Raw genomic sequence first — 17,579 nt, 5'->3', positions numbered from 1 at the left:
CCTTTGCTGCCTCCTTTAATATAACTGGATAGATCCCATCCACCCCGGGTGCCTTTCTTGTGTTTATCTTCAACAGTTTCTCCTCCACTTTACTCCCAGTTATTTCAAGATTCTGTAACTTACTGCTAGAGTTGAATACACCTCTGGCATTCCCCTCGCTGAATAACTCCTCATGTGTGAATGTCAATGCAAAATATTCATTTAGTTTGTTAGCCACCTGAGCAGGATCATCAACACTTGACCCATCAATATCAAGTGGACCAATCTGATTCATCCCTTTCCTTCTAGAGTTTACATAAGTAAAGAACTCTTTGCTGTTTTTCTTTGCATCCCTTGCCAAGGATTTCTCGTAATCTGCCTTCGCCTGCCTAACCTCCTTTGTAACTTGGTTACAGATCAACTTGTATCTATCATAGGCTTCTGTGTCATGTGTTAATTTGTAAGTATCCCATGCATTTTTCTTCTCTGCCATATGCCTCATTAGTTCATCAGACATCCATTTTGGCCTAAACCTTGAACAATATTTCTTAGTTGGTATGTAAAGCCTAGTAGCTTCCAAGATAAGTTCTTTGAATGCTTCCCATTTTGAATTTGCTGTTGGTAACATCATCAGTTGGTCCCACTGTATAGAATTTAAATACTGTCTCAGTCCATCGTAGTCGCCTTTACGGAAGCAATAACCCTTCCCTTTACCCCTAATGGTAGTTACCTCTTTGAGTAAATCCCACTTCAGCACACTGTGATCACTGCCACCTAGTGGTTCATTTATCTGCAGATTCTTAATGCATGAAGAATCACTGCTGATAATCAAATCAAGAGTATTACTCCCTCTAGTTGCCTCCCGAACATGCTGATGTAGAAAACAATCATCCAATAAATCCACAAAAGCCCTGCTAGTGTGTGAATATCCAGCCCCCAAATTCCAGTCAATATCTGGGAAATTAAAATCTCCCATTATAAGACACTCTGATTTACTGGCCCACTCTATTTCCCTGTACAGTTCCTTATTATACTCATCAGAGTCATTAGGCCTATAGCACACTCCTACTCTCAATTTTGATCTCCCAATGTTTATGTCACACCAAACTGACTCCACACTGCACTGTCCAGCGATGTCGACTGGCTTCACTTCCTTGGTTTTTATGTGTTTCTTAACTAATAGCATAACACCTCCCCCCTTCCTATCCTGTCTATCCTTTCTGTAGACGTTGTACTCCCCAAATTGCAGTTCCGCATCCCTTATATCTGTGTGACACCACGTCTCTGATATCCCAACAATATCTGTCTTCGATGTTTTGAGCAATACCTCAAATTCATCAAATTTATTTACTAAACTCCTAGCATTGGTGTACACGCAAGTATACCTGCACCTGTTTCTATTCTTAGCTACCCTAACACAACCCATGTGTTTACTTGTACCACAATGGCTCCCAGCAGTCTCTGAAATACCATGCATCTTGTTTTTCAGGCTTCTGCTCATTCTAATAGAAGCAGTGCAAGAATCTCTTTCACCTCTGCCAGTGGCTACTGTCAATCTATTGGTCTTTGTCTCCCCCCAAGCTAGCAGTTTTCCGACCCACCTAACACTGCCTCGATAGCATCAGCAAATATTCTTGCACCCTTTCTATTTAAGTGTATCCCATCCCTGTAGAAGCAATCTCTCCTGTTAACAAGTACAGTCCAGGCTGAAAAAAATTCTACCCCTTGAGCCTTGCACAATCTTTCCAGGGCCGAATTGATTGACAAGGCTCTCATCATATACTCCCTCCTATCGTGTCTGGGCAGAATTGCAGACACTTTCAAATTCAACCCTAATTCTCGGCTTTTGTTCAACAGTGACCTGTACTTGTTAAGTAATTCTGCCGGTCTCCTACTCTTAATATTATTAGTGCCAACGTGTACAACTATATCACCTTTTGTGCCCTTAAAAGATGATATTCGCTCTACAACGTCATCAACCTTTGCCCCTGGCAGACATACCCTGGTCCTGTTCCACCTATCTTTTTTACAAAGCATGTTCCCCGTTTCCCTGACAATAGAGTCACCAACAACTACTAGTTCCTCCGGGACCAGCGCATTCTGCCTTGGGGGTTGTCTCTGTGTCACGCGATGCCCAAGTGCAAGCTCTGGCGTTGATGTGGGCAGCTGAGAGCTTGATGGGCCCCTCAATTTAGTTTCTTCGAGGGCATCCACCCTGTCCTTCAAGCTCTTATATAGGCCCAAAAGAACGCCGAGTTGTTGCCTGATATCGATACACTCCTTGCATCGCGCACACACAAAGACATCCCCCTTGGCAGTATCATGTTCCGTACCCGATTGCTCTGCAAACATCAAGCAAACAGTGCATTTTATAAGGCTGTGAGTCAGAGGACAACTGCCCCCCTCAGTTCTGCTCTGAGCCACAGCACTTCCATTAGCTTGAGCCTTTTGCTTTGCTGCTCTGGTCTGAGTCATGATTCTATTAATTTATTAATTAATTATGTTATGTTATTAATTATATTACGTTTGTAATCTAAGTCGTTATATGTATTTATTTAAACGTACAATTTAACTGCTAACGAAGTTCAACTAACGCTATCTAGTACGGTATATAACCTACGGTATATCTAGTACGGTATCACAATGGCGGGAAAGTTAATAACGGTAGCGGTAGTTACGAACACGTGGAAACCCTTACCGATACTTTTACAAGGCCGAGTAAAGAATAAATACACCAAATTAATCAAAAAATCACAAAATAATGTTATACTACTAAATTTAAATCAAAAGTTTTAGAAAAACAATAATTTCAAATCAATAAATAAGAAAAATCCACTTAGCGGCTTGGAACACGACCGTCACTAGTAGCCTCGTCAGCAATTGTTTTAGCCATTTTCGGTTTTCCTTATTCTGATTTCCTCGGGTTTTCTAGCCTAATCTTCCAGTTCCCAAAGTTAGTTTGTTTGTTTATTTGTTATTTGGTTTTTAGGAGCATTAGCAACTAAGGCCATATTGCTCCGGGGATATGCCGGTGGTCATTCCCTGACCTTTCCGCATCCTCCGTATTTGGTGGTAACGGGCTCGAACCCCGGTCTAATCAAGAAGTGTGCGCTACGTACTGCTGCTCCTGCCCACCTGGCTATGGAGGCGGCCCCCGTAGTTAGAGAGTCCGAAGAGAACCTTGTAAATCCAGTGCTTTTGTGACGTAAATATCTCAGTTTGACAGTTTAAATCTTCATATGCATCATTGGAAAATGCAGTGTAGGGTATCAAATTTAAGAGTTACCATTTAAATTGGGTGCTCTGCGAAAATTTAACAATTTTAAATGTTAAAATAAGATCAAAAGTATATAATTCCTCAGTATAATTTTATATTATATGTGGTGTGTTTTTAGATGGACCCCACAAAGAGTAACTTAATATGGGTGGAAAAAGACAAATGGGAAAGCTATATCATATCAACAGTGAATGAGAAGAACAATTTTGCATTATCACATGTAATGGAAAGTGTGTTTGTTTATTGTGTTGTAATTCTGTGGCAGTAGCTAACAAGCATAACATTGAGAGGCATTTTAAAACGAATCACAGAACCTTTGACACAGACTATCCACATAATTCTGTTATAAGGAAAAACAAAGTTCATGCATTAAAATCAGAAATTTCAATTTACCAGTCACTTTTCACTAAGCATTTGACAAGACTTCAAATGTAACAACATCATCTTTCAAAATTGTTTATGTTCTTGAAAAAACGGTTTCATTAGTCAGTGTAAGAAAGATACTTAATTTCCAGCACTAATTGCATTGTATAATCCACCAGGAAATACTCTGTGCAAAAGTGATTTATTTTAAGAACAAGTTTGCAGCATAGGCTATTTAGATCTTTCTTGAAAGAAGTTGAATCTGAGTAGACTTGATATCGTACACTGAATACGATGGTTAAGTAGAGGTAAAATTCTGGAAAGATTTTGTGAGTTACTTCCCGAAGTTGGAGTATTTCTCAAATACAGAAATGAGAAATATCACAACTTAATGACTACGCTTGGTTGCTAGATTTAGCATTTCTCACAGATATGAATCTGAAACTTAATGTATTAAATCTTGAATTTCAGGAAAAAGACAAGAATATTGCTGAAATGATTAGTTTAATAAGTACATTCAAAGGTAAACTAAAGTTGGGAATCTGACATAAGAAAAAAGTCACTGTTACACTTCCCTTATTTGAAAAAGTTTATTATCAAAACTGCCACTGAAAAGTTTTAATATTCAGCCTTTTATGGAACATCTTGAAGACCTGAAGCAAGAATTCCGATGGAGTTTCCAGGATTTCAAGAAAATTGAACCAGTTGTGAAATATGTTCTAAATCCCTTCAAAAATGTAGATATTTCTGAGATTTCGGTATTAATTTGGAAACTTATTTAAAACAGATATTGCAGAAACTGAACTAGAAATTGCTAACCAAAGTGACATTGTTTTACAATCATATAAAAAAGATAATGACTTCTGGAATTGGGTGGACAAGAATAAGTATCCTTTGTTAAAAAATGTAGGGCTAATAGTGAACTCTTGCTCTGGTTCAACATACCTCTGAGTCATTATTTTCTAGCATGAAGTTCATAAAAGTCAAAGAACAGATCTAGACTTAGAGATGCACATCTAATTGATTGTTTGAAAGCTGGATGTTCATCTTATACTCCAGAATTTCGATAACTGAAGAAATGCAATCACAAGTTTCACATTAATTCAATTAAATTTTATTTTATTATTTAAAAAAAGTAAAATCATAAAATAACATTATATATGACAGAGTATGTAATGTATGTATTAATTTTATAGTTTATATCTTTCAATGTAAAACCCTTAATAAACGCATTATTCTTTGGTGCCAGCAACTGTTCAATTAATATCAAAAGTAGCTCACAACCATGAAAAGGTTGGCAAACCCTGCCTAAGAAAAAAATGGAAGAGGAATTGTTGTATCCAATTATATTAAGGAAGTCAGCAAAGGAGGTAAACAAGCCCTTAACCATAATTATGAGAGCACCTTTGGAGAGTAAAAATGAGAGTTTATAGGAAACCTATGGGCCGGGGAACAAAATACACATTAGAACATGACACAAGCCAACAATCATAAAAGTAGTAAAATTAGGGCCCTACTAGATAGAGCTGGGTCCCACTGTGCAGCTCCTCCAAGGATAGATATGCGGCTATCCCCCAGGAGATTTTGGAGAAGCATGTTCAAGAAGTTGAACAGGGGCAAAGAAAGGCATTCTCACCAACTGCTACATTTTCCCTACCATCCAAGCTAAACACAGCAGCCCTCTAGAATATTACAGACTTGTTTCACACGCTGTGTAAAACTACTAGAGCAGACAATGCACACAGTCTTTTCAAATGTAAAAGATCCTATGCCTATGAAGATTACAAGAGGAAATAAATGAGATCAAATATCTGGATTGTAGAGGATGTTATGTTGGAGAGACAGAAAGCAGATTTAAAGATCCCATGGAAGAACATATTAGAGCAATAGAGACTGCAGGCTATGGGAAATTTGCTGGGAGGAGAATCACTAAATTTCTCCAGGCAGTACTGTCATAATTGACCATTCACAGAGGTACTGGAACCAGAAATGGCTCAAGAGCTTGCAGATTTGTTTTTTTAAAAATAACACCATCATCAGAGATAGGGGAGTATGTATTCAACCCTTCTTTGAAACTGTAAATCATGGAAGGGGATGAGCGGTTTTGCCTGACAAGCTTCCGAACCATTTGCAGTCTCCATGCATGTGTGGAGGATAATTCTCATGCTCCTACAGTAACAAGTGTCATCATCCGTTATGCTGCTGATGTTATTTAAAGATGTGCCATGTTAATAATGCTCCACTGTTGATAAAGGAAGAGGTTGCCTTTGAAAGGTGTTGTTTTATCGCTTATAATTTATAAAGTGTATAGTTAGTTTTATGTATTTTAATTCTATCTATATTTTTATCACTTTTAACTCTACAGTTGTCATTGTATTTTGTTTTTACATAAAATTTTATTCTGTTTTATTTTTATTTTATTTTAATAAAATTTTAGTCATATACAGTTGGCATAGCCTATTGCAATTAGTATGAGTCACAATATGGATTTGTTAAGGGGCATTGTCCAACCAAATTAATTGGATACTATAAGGTAGAAACAAAGAAACTAGATGCAAAAAATAATTTTTATATCATATACTTGGATTTCAGGAAAGCTTTTGATGCTGTTTCACATAAATAATTGCTGTAAAAATTGGAGCAGTGTGGCATTAAGGGCAAGTTACTGCTACGGATAAAGGGATAGTTGAGTGGTAGAACATGAGATTGCTGTCAGTGGACACTGCTCTTTGTGGACAAATGTTGTTAGTGGAGTCCCTGGGACTTGGTCCTGGGCCCATTGTTGTTTTCTGTATTCATCAATGATATTAATTAAGGTATATCAGGCTTAATGTCCAAGTTTGCAGATGATACGAAGCTTGGCAAAATGGTTAATAACAGTAATCAAGGCAGGGTATTGCAACAAGATCTAGAAAATTTAGGCACATGGGCTGAGAAGTGGCAAAATTGACAAATACAAAGTATACTTCATATGGGTAGCAGTAATCATATACTGACATACCAACTGTGTGTACTACACTCAGGATAGCAGAAAATGAAAAAAGACCTAGTAGTAATTGTGCAGTCACATATGAAGTTATCTGAACAATGCAGACAAGCTGCCAGGATAACTATCCTGGCAGCCTGTCTGCATTGTTCAGATAATGGGGTTTTATCAATGATATACAGAAATTTTTCAAGCCAGGATAAGGAGGTGATTATTCCATTGCATAAAGCAGGGTTATGCCACATCTTGAGCACTGCATACAGATTCAGAGGCCTCATTTCAGGAAGGATGTAGAGCTGTTGGAAGAACAGGTGCAGAGAAGGGAAACAACACTGGTGAGAGGAACAAAGGAGTGCTCTCACCAAGAAATGTTTCAGTTCTGAAAATTGCAATCTGGAAACTAGACAACTGCAAGGTGATCTGATTGAAGTGTTTAAAGCTTTAAATAGGTTCAGCAAGCTCAATGCTGATGAAATTCTTCCTCTTGCTCAGACTATGCACACAAGGAAACAAATTCAAATCGAAGAAGAATGGCCGCAAAACGTGTGAAAGTTTGCCTTCAGCTGGTAGTGGCTGATTGCTGGAACATACTTCCATCTGTTGTTGTGGAAGAGAATAGCTTAAAAAAATTCAAGAAAGACCTAGACAAACTATTGGAGGAGATGAATAGGTAAAATGGGAAGGTGTTTTTTTTATTTATTATTATTTTTTATTTTATTGCTTGCTTTCTTGCATCATTTTCCACTACTAATGCCTAACTTTTATTATGTCTTTAATTGGAATTTTAAATTTGTTGCCAATTTAAACTATACACATTATTTTCTGGTCAGCATAAGCTTGCTAATATAGGTGATCCTTCATCTGATGAGAGACCAGCAAGTCTCAAAACAGCTGTCAAGACTGTGCTGAGAGTTTTAAATAAATATCAGATTCACATTTTTGGTATCGCTGTTTAACCCCTGGCTTGTAACCGTGAAGGGTATTGTGCACGGCATGTGCCTTTTGTATGTGCCTTTATTACAATAAAGGCACATAAAAAAGTATAAAGGCACATACAAAAGGGTATTGTGCACGGCATGTGCCTTTATTACAATAAAGAGTTCTTCTTGTATGCAATATTAAAACAATATCAGCTTTAGGTAAACTGGTGGATAATGGTGTCATCTTTAATGTGAGCACAAGTCCAAGCACTGAAGGCTGAAAGTCGGTCTCCATCACTGGAAGGACCTGTCCCCATAACCATTTCTGCAGACAATAATTGAGTGAAGCAGCATTACTGTAAACATTGTGCTTTTGCTCAACTAAAAAGAGTTGTACTCACTTATGAATATCCTCTAACTTACATTTCTCTTATGTGTTCCAGCATACTACTAAATATATTTTTTTTCAGAGTGCCATTTAACATTAATATTTTGAGCACATTATCTCCCATCACTGCAGATACCATCATTGATATGAAGAAAATACAAGATTTTTGCTGTTAAGAGTCATGTGTATTTTTTCTGTATTATAGGTTTTTTTTTTTTTTTTTTTTTTTTTTTTAATGAAAACCCCAAACATGAAAGGTATCAAAACCTATAGTACTTAGTACTGTGCATGGGTTGAAGGAGAAGTATGGGGGGGGGGGGATGCTGGAAACTTTGCTCTAGAGACTAAACATGGGTTTCACCACTTCAAGCCTCCAATAAGCAAAGTGGTGGTATTTCACTGGTTGATGAAAGTCATCTACTGCCTTATCAACAGGTCCTGATCTTTACCTTTTAACAAAATCTCATTCATTTTTTTTTTTAAAGTTCTGTACATCAAAAATGCAAGAGCAAAGTGAAAATATACACAGGAATTGCAGTTTGCTTGCATAACACTGCTCTTATTATAAGAAATATATTTCTCTTATTATGTGAAATATAAAGAAATGATTTCTGGAATCATACCAAAGCACACACACACAACTAGTTTGTCTCATTTGCAGCATATGCTTTCCAGTTTTTTTTTTTTTAATTTGGAAACTGAAATGTTAGAAGATGAATGACCGAATACAATTAAAATGTATAAAATATGATGTAAAAAAAGGATTTCATCTACTTAGGCTGCATCTCATCAAGAACTGTAAGGAGCATCCAAAATAACCAGGGAACAAAATATTTCCCATTTTTCTACATAGGAATTTTAATTTCATTCAGTTTTTTGTAATTTGAAGTTCTGTACTGGACAGTACTGGACTCCATTCTACGCAAACATTTAACTTCGTTCATATGTCATAATTAATTTTAATGTGTATATGTAGCAAAACTGTGTATACACACATGTTCATCTTTGAGGAAACCCATGTGGGTATACATTTCACTATATCAATATCAGTTATGCCTTTTGTGGCATAATACACAACCCATGACAGTTGAGAGAGTCACTTTATTCTCTTGTTCAACAGTCACATATAGGGCAGACAAAACAAGGGCATTGATTACAAGCATCAAGTAAAAGCATATGAGTAACAGTAACATTTAAGATGCTTCCTACTTTATGCCTTTATGATTAATCATTGCTCCACTTAAGTAATGCCCATTATCTTACCTTTTTGTTACTTAACAGAGATGGTGGAATGCCAATATTGCCAGGAAGTGGTGCTCTATGATCTTTGGGACCTAAAAGGGAGACTTCTCTTTCTTTATATTTTTTCTTTGCATTTCCTATTTAAAAAAAAAATAAAAAAACAGGAATTTAATAAGTGAAAAATCAATATTACAGAAATTTGCTTTATGCAAGCTATCTCGGTTTGAAAGAACTGAAATAAACCAGAATTACTATTTAAGCTTTCATAATTATGAAAATATATATATAATGAAACTATAACAAAGATAAATATTTTTATGTAAACCACAAAAATAATAATACTGGGAACTGGATCCCAAAATAGCTCTTATAAATAAAATAGATCCTGTTTAAAAATTTAAATAATAGATAGATCTATTTAATAATAATTTAATAATTAATATGATTTAATAAAACTAAAGGTGGCTCAAAAGGTAGCAACACATTATGATCCATATTTGCTCCTTTTCGCCCTTGGCAGATTTGACTTGTGATGCCACAAGCGACCAAGTGCCAGTAAAGTTAGTTTAGTTAGCAGAGAAATTAATAAATATACTAAGAAAAGAAAGGTCGATTTCCTTCCTGGATTCTTACTCAAAACCTTTTAAATACACAATCACTCACAGTGAACTGAAGAGAGAAAGGCAACAGAAATAGTATTATAAGTGACAAATGCATCAGCCAAAAAAAAAAAAACACCCTACACACTTCACCCATTCTATACCCTCCAAGAATTTGTCTAGTTCTTCCTTGAATTTATCCACACCACTCACTTCCACAGCAAATGAAAGTTTGTTCCAACAATCAACCACCCGCTGGCCGAATACAAACTTCTGCACATCTATCCTGCAACCATCCTTCCTCAATAAATAAAACAGAAACTAAATCACTCAAGAAAGACCACTCTATACATCACTCTAGAAAACTGCTTGACACTATTGCTTGGCACTCATGGCCAAAAGCAGAATTCTAAGCAGAGAAAGTGCATAAGGTCATTTTAAAATTTTGCATGCTTAATGGTTTTAATGAATTTATGAAATTGAAAACAGAAATGACTTCTACTATCCAACTGTCTCTTTATCTTATCTATTGTCACACCTCCGTAGTCACTTCACTGGCTAAAACGTTTCCTCTGCACAAAACTTTAAATATTTTATATATATATATATATATATATATATATATATATATATATATATATATATATAGAATATCAATAGAAAAAGTAAATCAATCCAATAATAAGAATACCATCAAGGACTTAAGAAAACGCAAAAAAAAAAAAAAAAAAAAAAAAAATTATTATTATTATTATCGCTTTTTACCGACAATCTAGATGACTTCAACTGGGGCCAACCACCCAGAATGAAGGCAAAAAACGACAAGAAGTTCTCTGTTTCTGTGATGATCAATATATGCTAAGTAATTTAAATCTAAACCAAATATAAACCAGTATAGGCCGAACATAAATCGAATATAAATAAATCGAATGAAGATAATTAATTAAGAAAAATTTTGAAATATTAGAATCAAAGGTAAGAAATATAAGTAAAATATAAATGTAAGCATATATTAATCATCGTTGACCCGACAGAGAACGTAATTTAAGGATTAAAACAAGATTAAATATATAATACATACTACATTTGACCGTATCTAGGACATAATGTAATAGTCGTCAAAATAATATGTGGTGCCCCCTATGTGATGGATACGGTAAAAATAAATAATTAAATTAAATTAACGCAAAGAGAAACATGCAGATAGTAAGAAGAAAAACTAAAGGAGTAGGAAAAATAGAACCTGAACTCCACAAAGGCGAAAAATAGTGGTATAGATAAGAAATAGTTTCTCCTACGTCCTCGGATTGCCCTAATAATTTCGGAGAAATAAAAATAAAGAGTGTAGGACAGCTTAAAGGCATTACAAGATATAAGTTGTGGCTCGGGTATGCCCGGGATCGCAAACCCGTTCCTATAGTAGGACCCTGAGCTGAATTTGCATGTTATCTCAGCGTGAATTTAAGTAAATTAAAAGAATTTAACTATATGTATTAAAAAAAAAAAAAAAAAAAAAAAAATGATACACTGTAATTTGCAAGCCGGTGGGTACAAGTTTTCTACGCCGTAAGACACCAAGAATGCAAAGTGTATCCTATTTACATATATACATGGCACTAAATATAACGATTTTATTGAAAATTATATTGAAACGATAGGTTCAGAAAACAAATTTTTGAAATTAATTATGCTAATTGCTTTCCTGAAGTGATATTTCAGGTAAGCGATAGGGAAATTATTATTGATCAACCTGCCGTACAACGCTGTTAAGCCCGCTGAACAATTTTTATTACTATTGCAGATATAAGCAATCCTTAAACATTGCGATAAAATTATATTAGCATGCACTGATTTTGATACATTTGATTTCCAGTTTGTAAGGCTGACTACGTTAAAATTAAATGCATCTCTTTTATTATATACGTTTACGTCTATTTTATTATTATGTAATATTTCTATATGAAGATCCAAGTAATTTGCTATAGTATCGGAACTATTAGTTTTTTCCAACACAAGCTCCCCTGGATATAATCCACTGTAATCCTGGACAAAATGTGGACAATTAAAAACACATATATCATCTACGTATCTGTATATAAGTAGGTTATCTTGAAATTCTCTTTCTGTATAATACAGATAAAGGTTTGCGATTATGCTTGATGCTGGACTTCCCATAGGGGTGCCAGTGACTTGCAAATATAACGATGTTCCGTCATATACATAGTTATTAAAGATGCATAATTTTATTAGAGAATTCCAATAGGTTAAATCGCAAACCTTTATCTGTATTATACAGAAAGAGAATTTCAAGATAACCTACTTATATACAGATACGTAGATGATATATGTGTTTTTAATTGTCCACATTTTGTCCAGGATTACAGTGGATTATATCCAGGGGAGCTTGTGTTGGAAAAAACTAATAGTTCCAATACTATAGCAAATTACTTGGATCTTCATATAGAAATATTACATAATAATAAAATAGACGTAAACGTATATAATAAAAGAGATGCATTTAATTTTAACGTAGTCAGCCTTACAAACTGGAAATCAAATGTATCAAAATCAGTGCATGCTAATATAATTTTATCGCAATGTTTAAGGATTGCTTATATCTGCAATAGTAATAAAAATTGTTCAGCGGGCTTAACAGCGTTGTACGGCAGGTTGATCAATAATAATTTCCCTATCGCTTACCTGAAATATCACTTCAGGAAAGCAATTAGCATAATTAATTTCAAAAATTTGTTTTCTGAACCTATCGTTTCAATATAATTTTCAATAAAATCGTTATATTTAGTGCCATGTATATATGTAAATAGGATACACTTTGCATTCTTGGTGTCTTACGGCGTAGAAAACTTGTACCCACCGGCTTGCAAATTACAGTGTATCATTTTTTTTTTTTTTTTTTTTTTTTTTAATACATATAGTTAAATTCTTTTAATTTACTTAAATTCACGCTGAGATAACATGCAAATTCAGCTCAGGGTCCTACTATAGGAACGGGTTTGCGATCCCGGGCATACCCGAGCCACAACTTATATCTTGTAATGCCTTTAAGCTGTCCTACACTCTTTATTTTTATTTCTCCGAAATTATTAGGGCAATCCGAGGACGTAGGAGAAACTATTTCTTATCTATACCACTATTTTTCGCCTTTGTGGAGTTCAGGTTCTATTTTTCCTACTCCTTTAGTTTTTCTTCTTACTATCTGCATGTTTCTCTTTGCGTTAATTTAATTTAATTATTTATTTTTACCGTATCCATCACATAGGGGGCACCACATATTATTTTGACGACTATTACATTATGTCCTAGATACGGTCAAATGTAGTATGTATTATATATTTAATCTTGTTTTAATCCTTAAATTACGTTCTCTGTCGGGTCAACGATGATTAATATATGCTTACATTTATATTTTACTTATATTTCTTACCTTTGATTCTAATATTTCAAAATTTTTCTTAATTAATTATCTTCATTCGATTTATTTATATTCGATTTATGTTCGGCCTATACTGGTTTATATTTGGTTTAGATTTAAATTACTTAGCATATATTGATCATCACAGAAACAGAGAACTTCTTGTCGTTTTTTGCCTTCATTCTGGGTGGTTGGCCCCAGTTGAAGTCATCTAGATTGTCGGTAAAAAGCGATAATAATAATAATAATTTTTTTTTTTTTTTTTTTTTTTGCGTTTTCTTAAGTCCTTGATGGTATTCTTATTATTGGATTGATTTACTTTTTCTATTGATATTCTGTAGACATTGTGGGTGTATTGCATGATTGCTTGCAACTGCATTAACCCATAAATATTAGTTATTGTCTTTTAACTTTCTTGCTTTGCTTTATTTCTTGCTTTCCTTTTATCACTAATATAACTATTAATATATACAAAAGCTTTGCTTAGGTTAAGTATACACTACCTATGATTGCTTTTTCTATTATATTTCTATTATATTTCTTTTTTCTTTTTTCTTAACTGCATTGATTGATCTTTCTTAATTTTACCTTCATGGATTTATGATTGCGCATCTTGATTTTATTTTATATTTTATATTAACTTTGCTTTTATTTTATTTTATATTAACTTTGCGCTTATTATGTCACTCAAATATAATAATAATAATATACTACATCGGCAGAGTAGGATAAAAGTGACCGAGGATACTATTGTTGCCCTGGATAGTAATCCTAACCATGTTAATACATTTACACATACGCAAATATCACACACTTTACAGAGCAGTTTAGCATATAATGCTTCTGGCACTAATATCCGATCTCTTAAATTTCAACCTTGTAATAACAAATTATGTCTTACTTGCCCCTATATGCATTCAAATCATGCTACAATGAATACGAATTCACATATATTCTGTAAAATGAATAATGTTATATATATGATCACTTGTCGTACATGCAATGTTAAATATATTGGTCAAACTAGCAATAAACTAAATATCAGAATGAACCTTCATCGTTCCGATATTAAAACTTATAATAACAAATCCAGTAAGAAAACAGGTAATCTGGAACATGATATTGAATTCAGACATTTCCAAAAACATACTTTTGGTAATATTTTCATTTCAATACTTAACGTAATTAACAACGCAAATGAAAGATTATTGCAAGAAGAAATTAGCATGTTACAATATAAAACACTATATCCATACGGTCTAAATAATAAATTTAATCAAAAATATATGACGAATAATTTAAAAGATATTTGTGTTTATAATATGTTTCAAATTGCCAAACTTCGTAAAGATAATCGCAATAGGAAATATAGTAAATCCAACACGTATAAAAGCAACCGAGAACATCTAGGAGACTTTATAGATTTATTCAAAATGTGGGATATGGATCCTATAAATATTAGCAAAATTCACAACACACTTTTCAGTATTAAACTTAGTGTACTCAAAGCACTATATAGAAAAACCAATGATTACGTCTTTGCATCCTCCCACCTTATGCACATTATATTGGATATTTTTAAATTCAGAATTAATATTTTGAATGTTAGCAAGCAGCCTGAAAACTCTGTCCTCATCTTATACTTTCAAAATAAAATGATGGATGATTTAGATATACATAAAACTATTAATTTACGTAATGACTTGCTGCCTATTAATAACTTACATATTAATATCAGATTTAGATATTCTAAACCATTTGGTCTTAAAGCGTGTAACTATAAAACAATAGCTACAAACCTTCACAATATTAACATCGGACAGGATACATGTGTTTGTCACAAACCTTCATTTCATAGATACGTGGATCCTAACCATAATCACATTATAACCGGCAATTTAGATATAATCCCATATCCCGAACTTAGAGATATTTTATCACTGGGTTTTAAATTTCGACCTAATCCACCTATTAATAAATCTAATTTTAAAAAATTGTTATATCTAGATTTACTAAAATAATGCATAAGATCAGCATACAAACATAATATACCGGTTGAAGCTTATCACATGTGGTTATTTACAATGCTTAATATCATATCTAATAAATATAATCAATTGAAATTCGTACAGGATAATCTATATAATACCAAATTAATAAATAGGCAGCTCAAAGATATACATGAACATTTTATAATAACTCCCGTTGACAAAGCTGCTTGCAATTATGCAATCATATGTAAATCATATTATATAGATATTATAAAAAATGAACTACAGTCTAGCCGTACATATAAACAGATAACATCTTCTTCTAATATAATAATCAAAAAATTAATTGCATTGCATAAAAAATTAAAGTTAAAGTATAATAACCTAAAATATCCATTTATATATTGCATACCCAAATTTCACAAAACACCAATTGCTTTTAGATTCATAACATCATGTAGAGATAGTTATGCGAAATTTCCCGGAAAAACGTTAGAAAAGTTACTTAAAAGTATATTAAATAACTTAAATAAAACTATTATAATAAATAATAACTTACCTATTATAAATGCTCTAAAAAATAATAATATTCATCAAATACAAACTTTTGACTTTAACAGTCTATTTACGAGCATTAACCTTAATAACTTAGAAGTCGTCCTCCAGAAACTATATTTAGAAAATAAAAATGCTATAAAGGTTGATTTAACCTATTGGAATTCTCTAATAAAATTATGCATCTTTAATAACTATGTATATGACGGAACATCGTTATATTTGCAAGTCACTGGCACCCCTATGGGAAGTCCAGCATCAAGCATAATCGCAAACCTTTATCTGTATTATACAGAAAGAGAATTTCAAGATAACCTACTTATATACAGATACGTAGATGATATATGTGTTTTTAATTGTCCACATTTTGTCCAGGATTACAGTGGATTATATCCAGGGGAGCTTGTGTTGGAAAAAACTAATAGTTCCAATACTATAGCAAATTACTTGGATCTTCATATAGAAATATTACATAATAATAAAATAGACGTAAACGTATATAATAAAAGAGATGCATTTAATTTTAACGTAGTCAGCCTTACAAACTGGAAATCAAATGTATCAAAATCAGTGCATGCTAATATAATTTTATCGCAATGTTTAAGGATTGCTTATATCTGCAATAGTAATAAAAATTGTTCAGCGGGCTTAACAGCGTTGTACGGCAGGTTGATCAATAATAATTTCCCTATCGCTTACCTGAAATATCACTTCAGGAAAGCAATTAGCATAATTAATTTCAAAAATTTGTTTTCTGAACCTATCGTTTCAATATAATTTTCAATAAAATCGTTATATTTAGTGCCATGTATATATGTAAATAGGATACACTTTGCATTCTTGGTGTCTTACGGCGTAGAAAACTTGTACCCACCGGCTTGCAAATTACAGTGTATCATTTTTTTTTTTTTTTTTTTTTTTTTAATACATATAGTTAAATTCTTTTAATTTACTTAAATTCACGCTGAGATAACATGCAAATTCAGCTCAGGGTCCTACTATAGGAACGGGTTTGCGATCCCGGGCATACCCGAGCCACAACTTATATCTTGTAATGCCTTTAAGCTGTCCTACACTCTTTATTTTTATTTCTCCGAAATTATTAGGGCAATCCGAGGACGTAGGAGAAACTATTTCTTATCTATACCACTATTTTTCGCCTTTGTGGAGTTCAGGTTCTATTTTTTCTACTCCTTTAGTTTTTCTTCTTACTATCTGCATGTTTCTCTTTGCGTTAATTTAATTTAATTATTTATTTTTACCGTATCCATCACATAGGGGGCACCACATATTATTTTGACGACTATTACATTATGTCCTAGATACGGTCAAATGTAGTATGTATTATATATTTAATCTTGTTTTAATCCTTAAATTACGTTCTCTGTCGGGTCAACGATGATTAATATATGCTTACATTTATATTTTACTTATATTTCTTACCTTTGATTCTAATATTTCAAAATTTTTCTTAATTAATTATCTTCATTCGATTTATTTATATTCGATTTATGTTCGGCCTATACTGGTTTATATTTGGTTTAGATTTAAATTACTTAGCATATATTGATCATCACAGAAACAGAGAACTTCTTGTCGTTTTTTGCCTTCATTCTGGGTGGTTGGCCCCAGTTGAAGTCATCTAGATTGTCGGTAAAAAGCGATAATAATAATAATAATTTTTTTTTTTTTTTTTGCGTTTTCTTAAGTCCTTGATGGTATTCTTATTATTGGATTGATTTACTTTTTCTATTGATATTCTGTAGACATTGTGGGTGTATTGCATGATTGCTTGCAACTGCATTAACCCATAAATATTAGTTATTGTCTTTTAACTTTCTTGCTT

At 33.3% G+C, this 17,579-nt stretch overlaps 1 protein-coding gene across 2 annotated transcripts in view; it reads right to left on the bottom strand.

Annotated features, from left to right (window-relative positions):
- LOC150091033 (cobalamin trafficking protein CblD) overlaps positions 1 to 17,579 on the bottom strand; it is a 170,308-nt gene that overhangs the window by 124,795 nt on the left and 27,934 nt on the right. For both annotated transcript variants that reach the window (XM_090373983.1, XM_090373974.1), the window contains exon 3: positions 9,177 to 9,292. In XM_090373983.1, the coding sequence (XP_090230109.1) occupies positions 9,177 to 9,292 (116 nt within the window). The remainder of the gene's footprint in view (positions 1 to 9,176; positions 9,293 to 17,579) is intronic.

This window comes from Mastigoproctus giganteus, chromosome 1 (assembly GCF_048544385.1).
Source record: "Mastigoproctus giganteus isolate SK-2022 chromosome 1, ASM4854438v1, whole genome shotgun sequence".
NCBI lineage: Eukaryota > Metazoa > Arthropoda > Arachnida > Uropygi > Thelyphonidae > Mastigoproctus > Mastigoproctus giganteus.
This window is presented reverse-complemented; position numbering and strand designations above follow the sequence as displayed.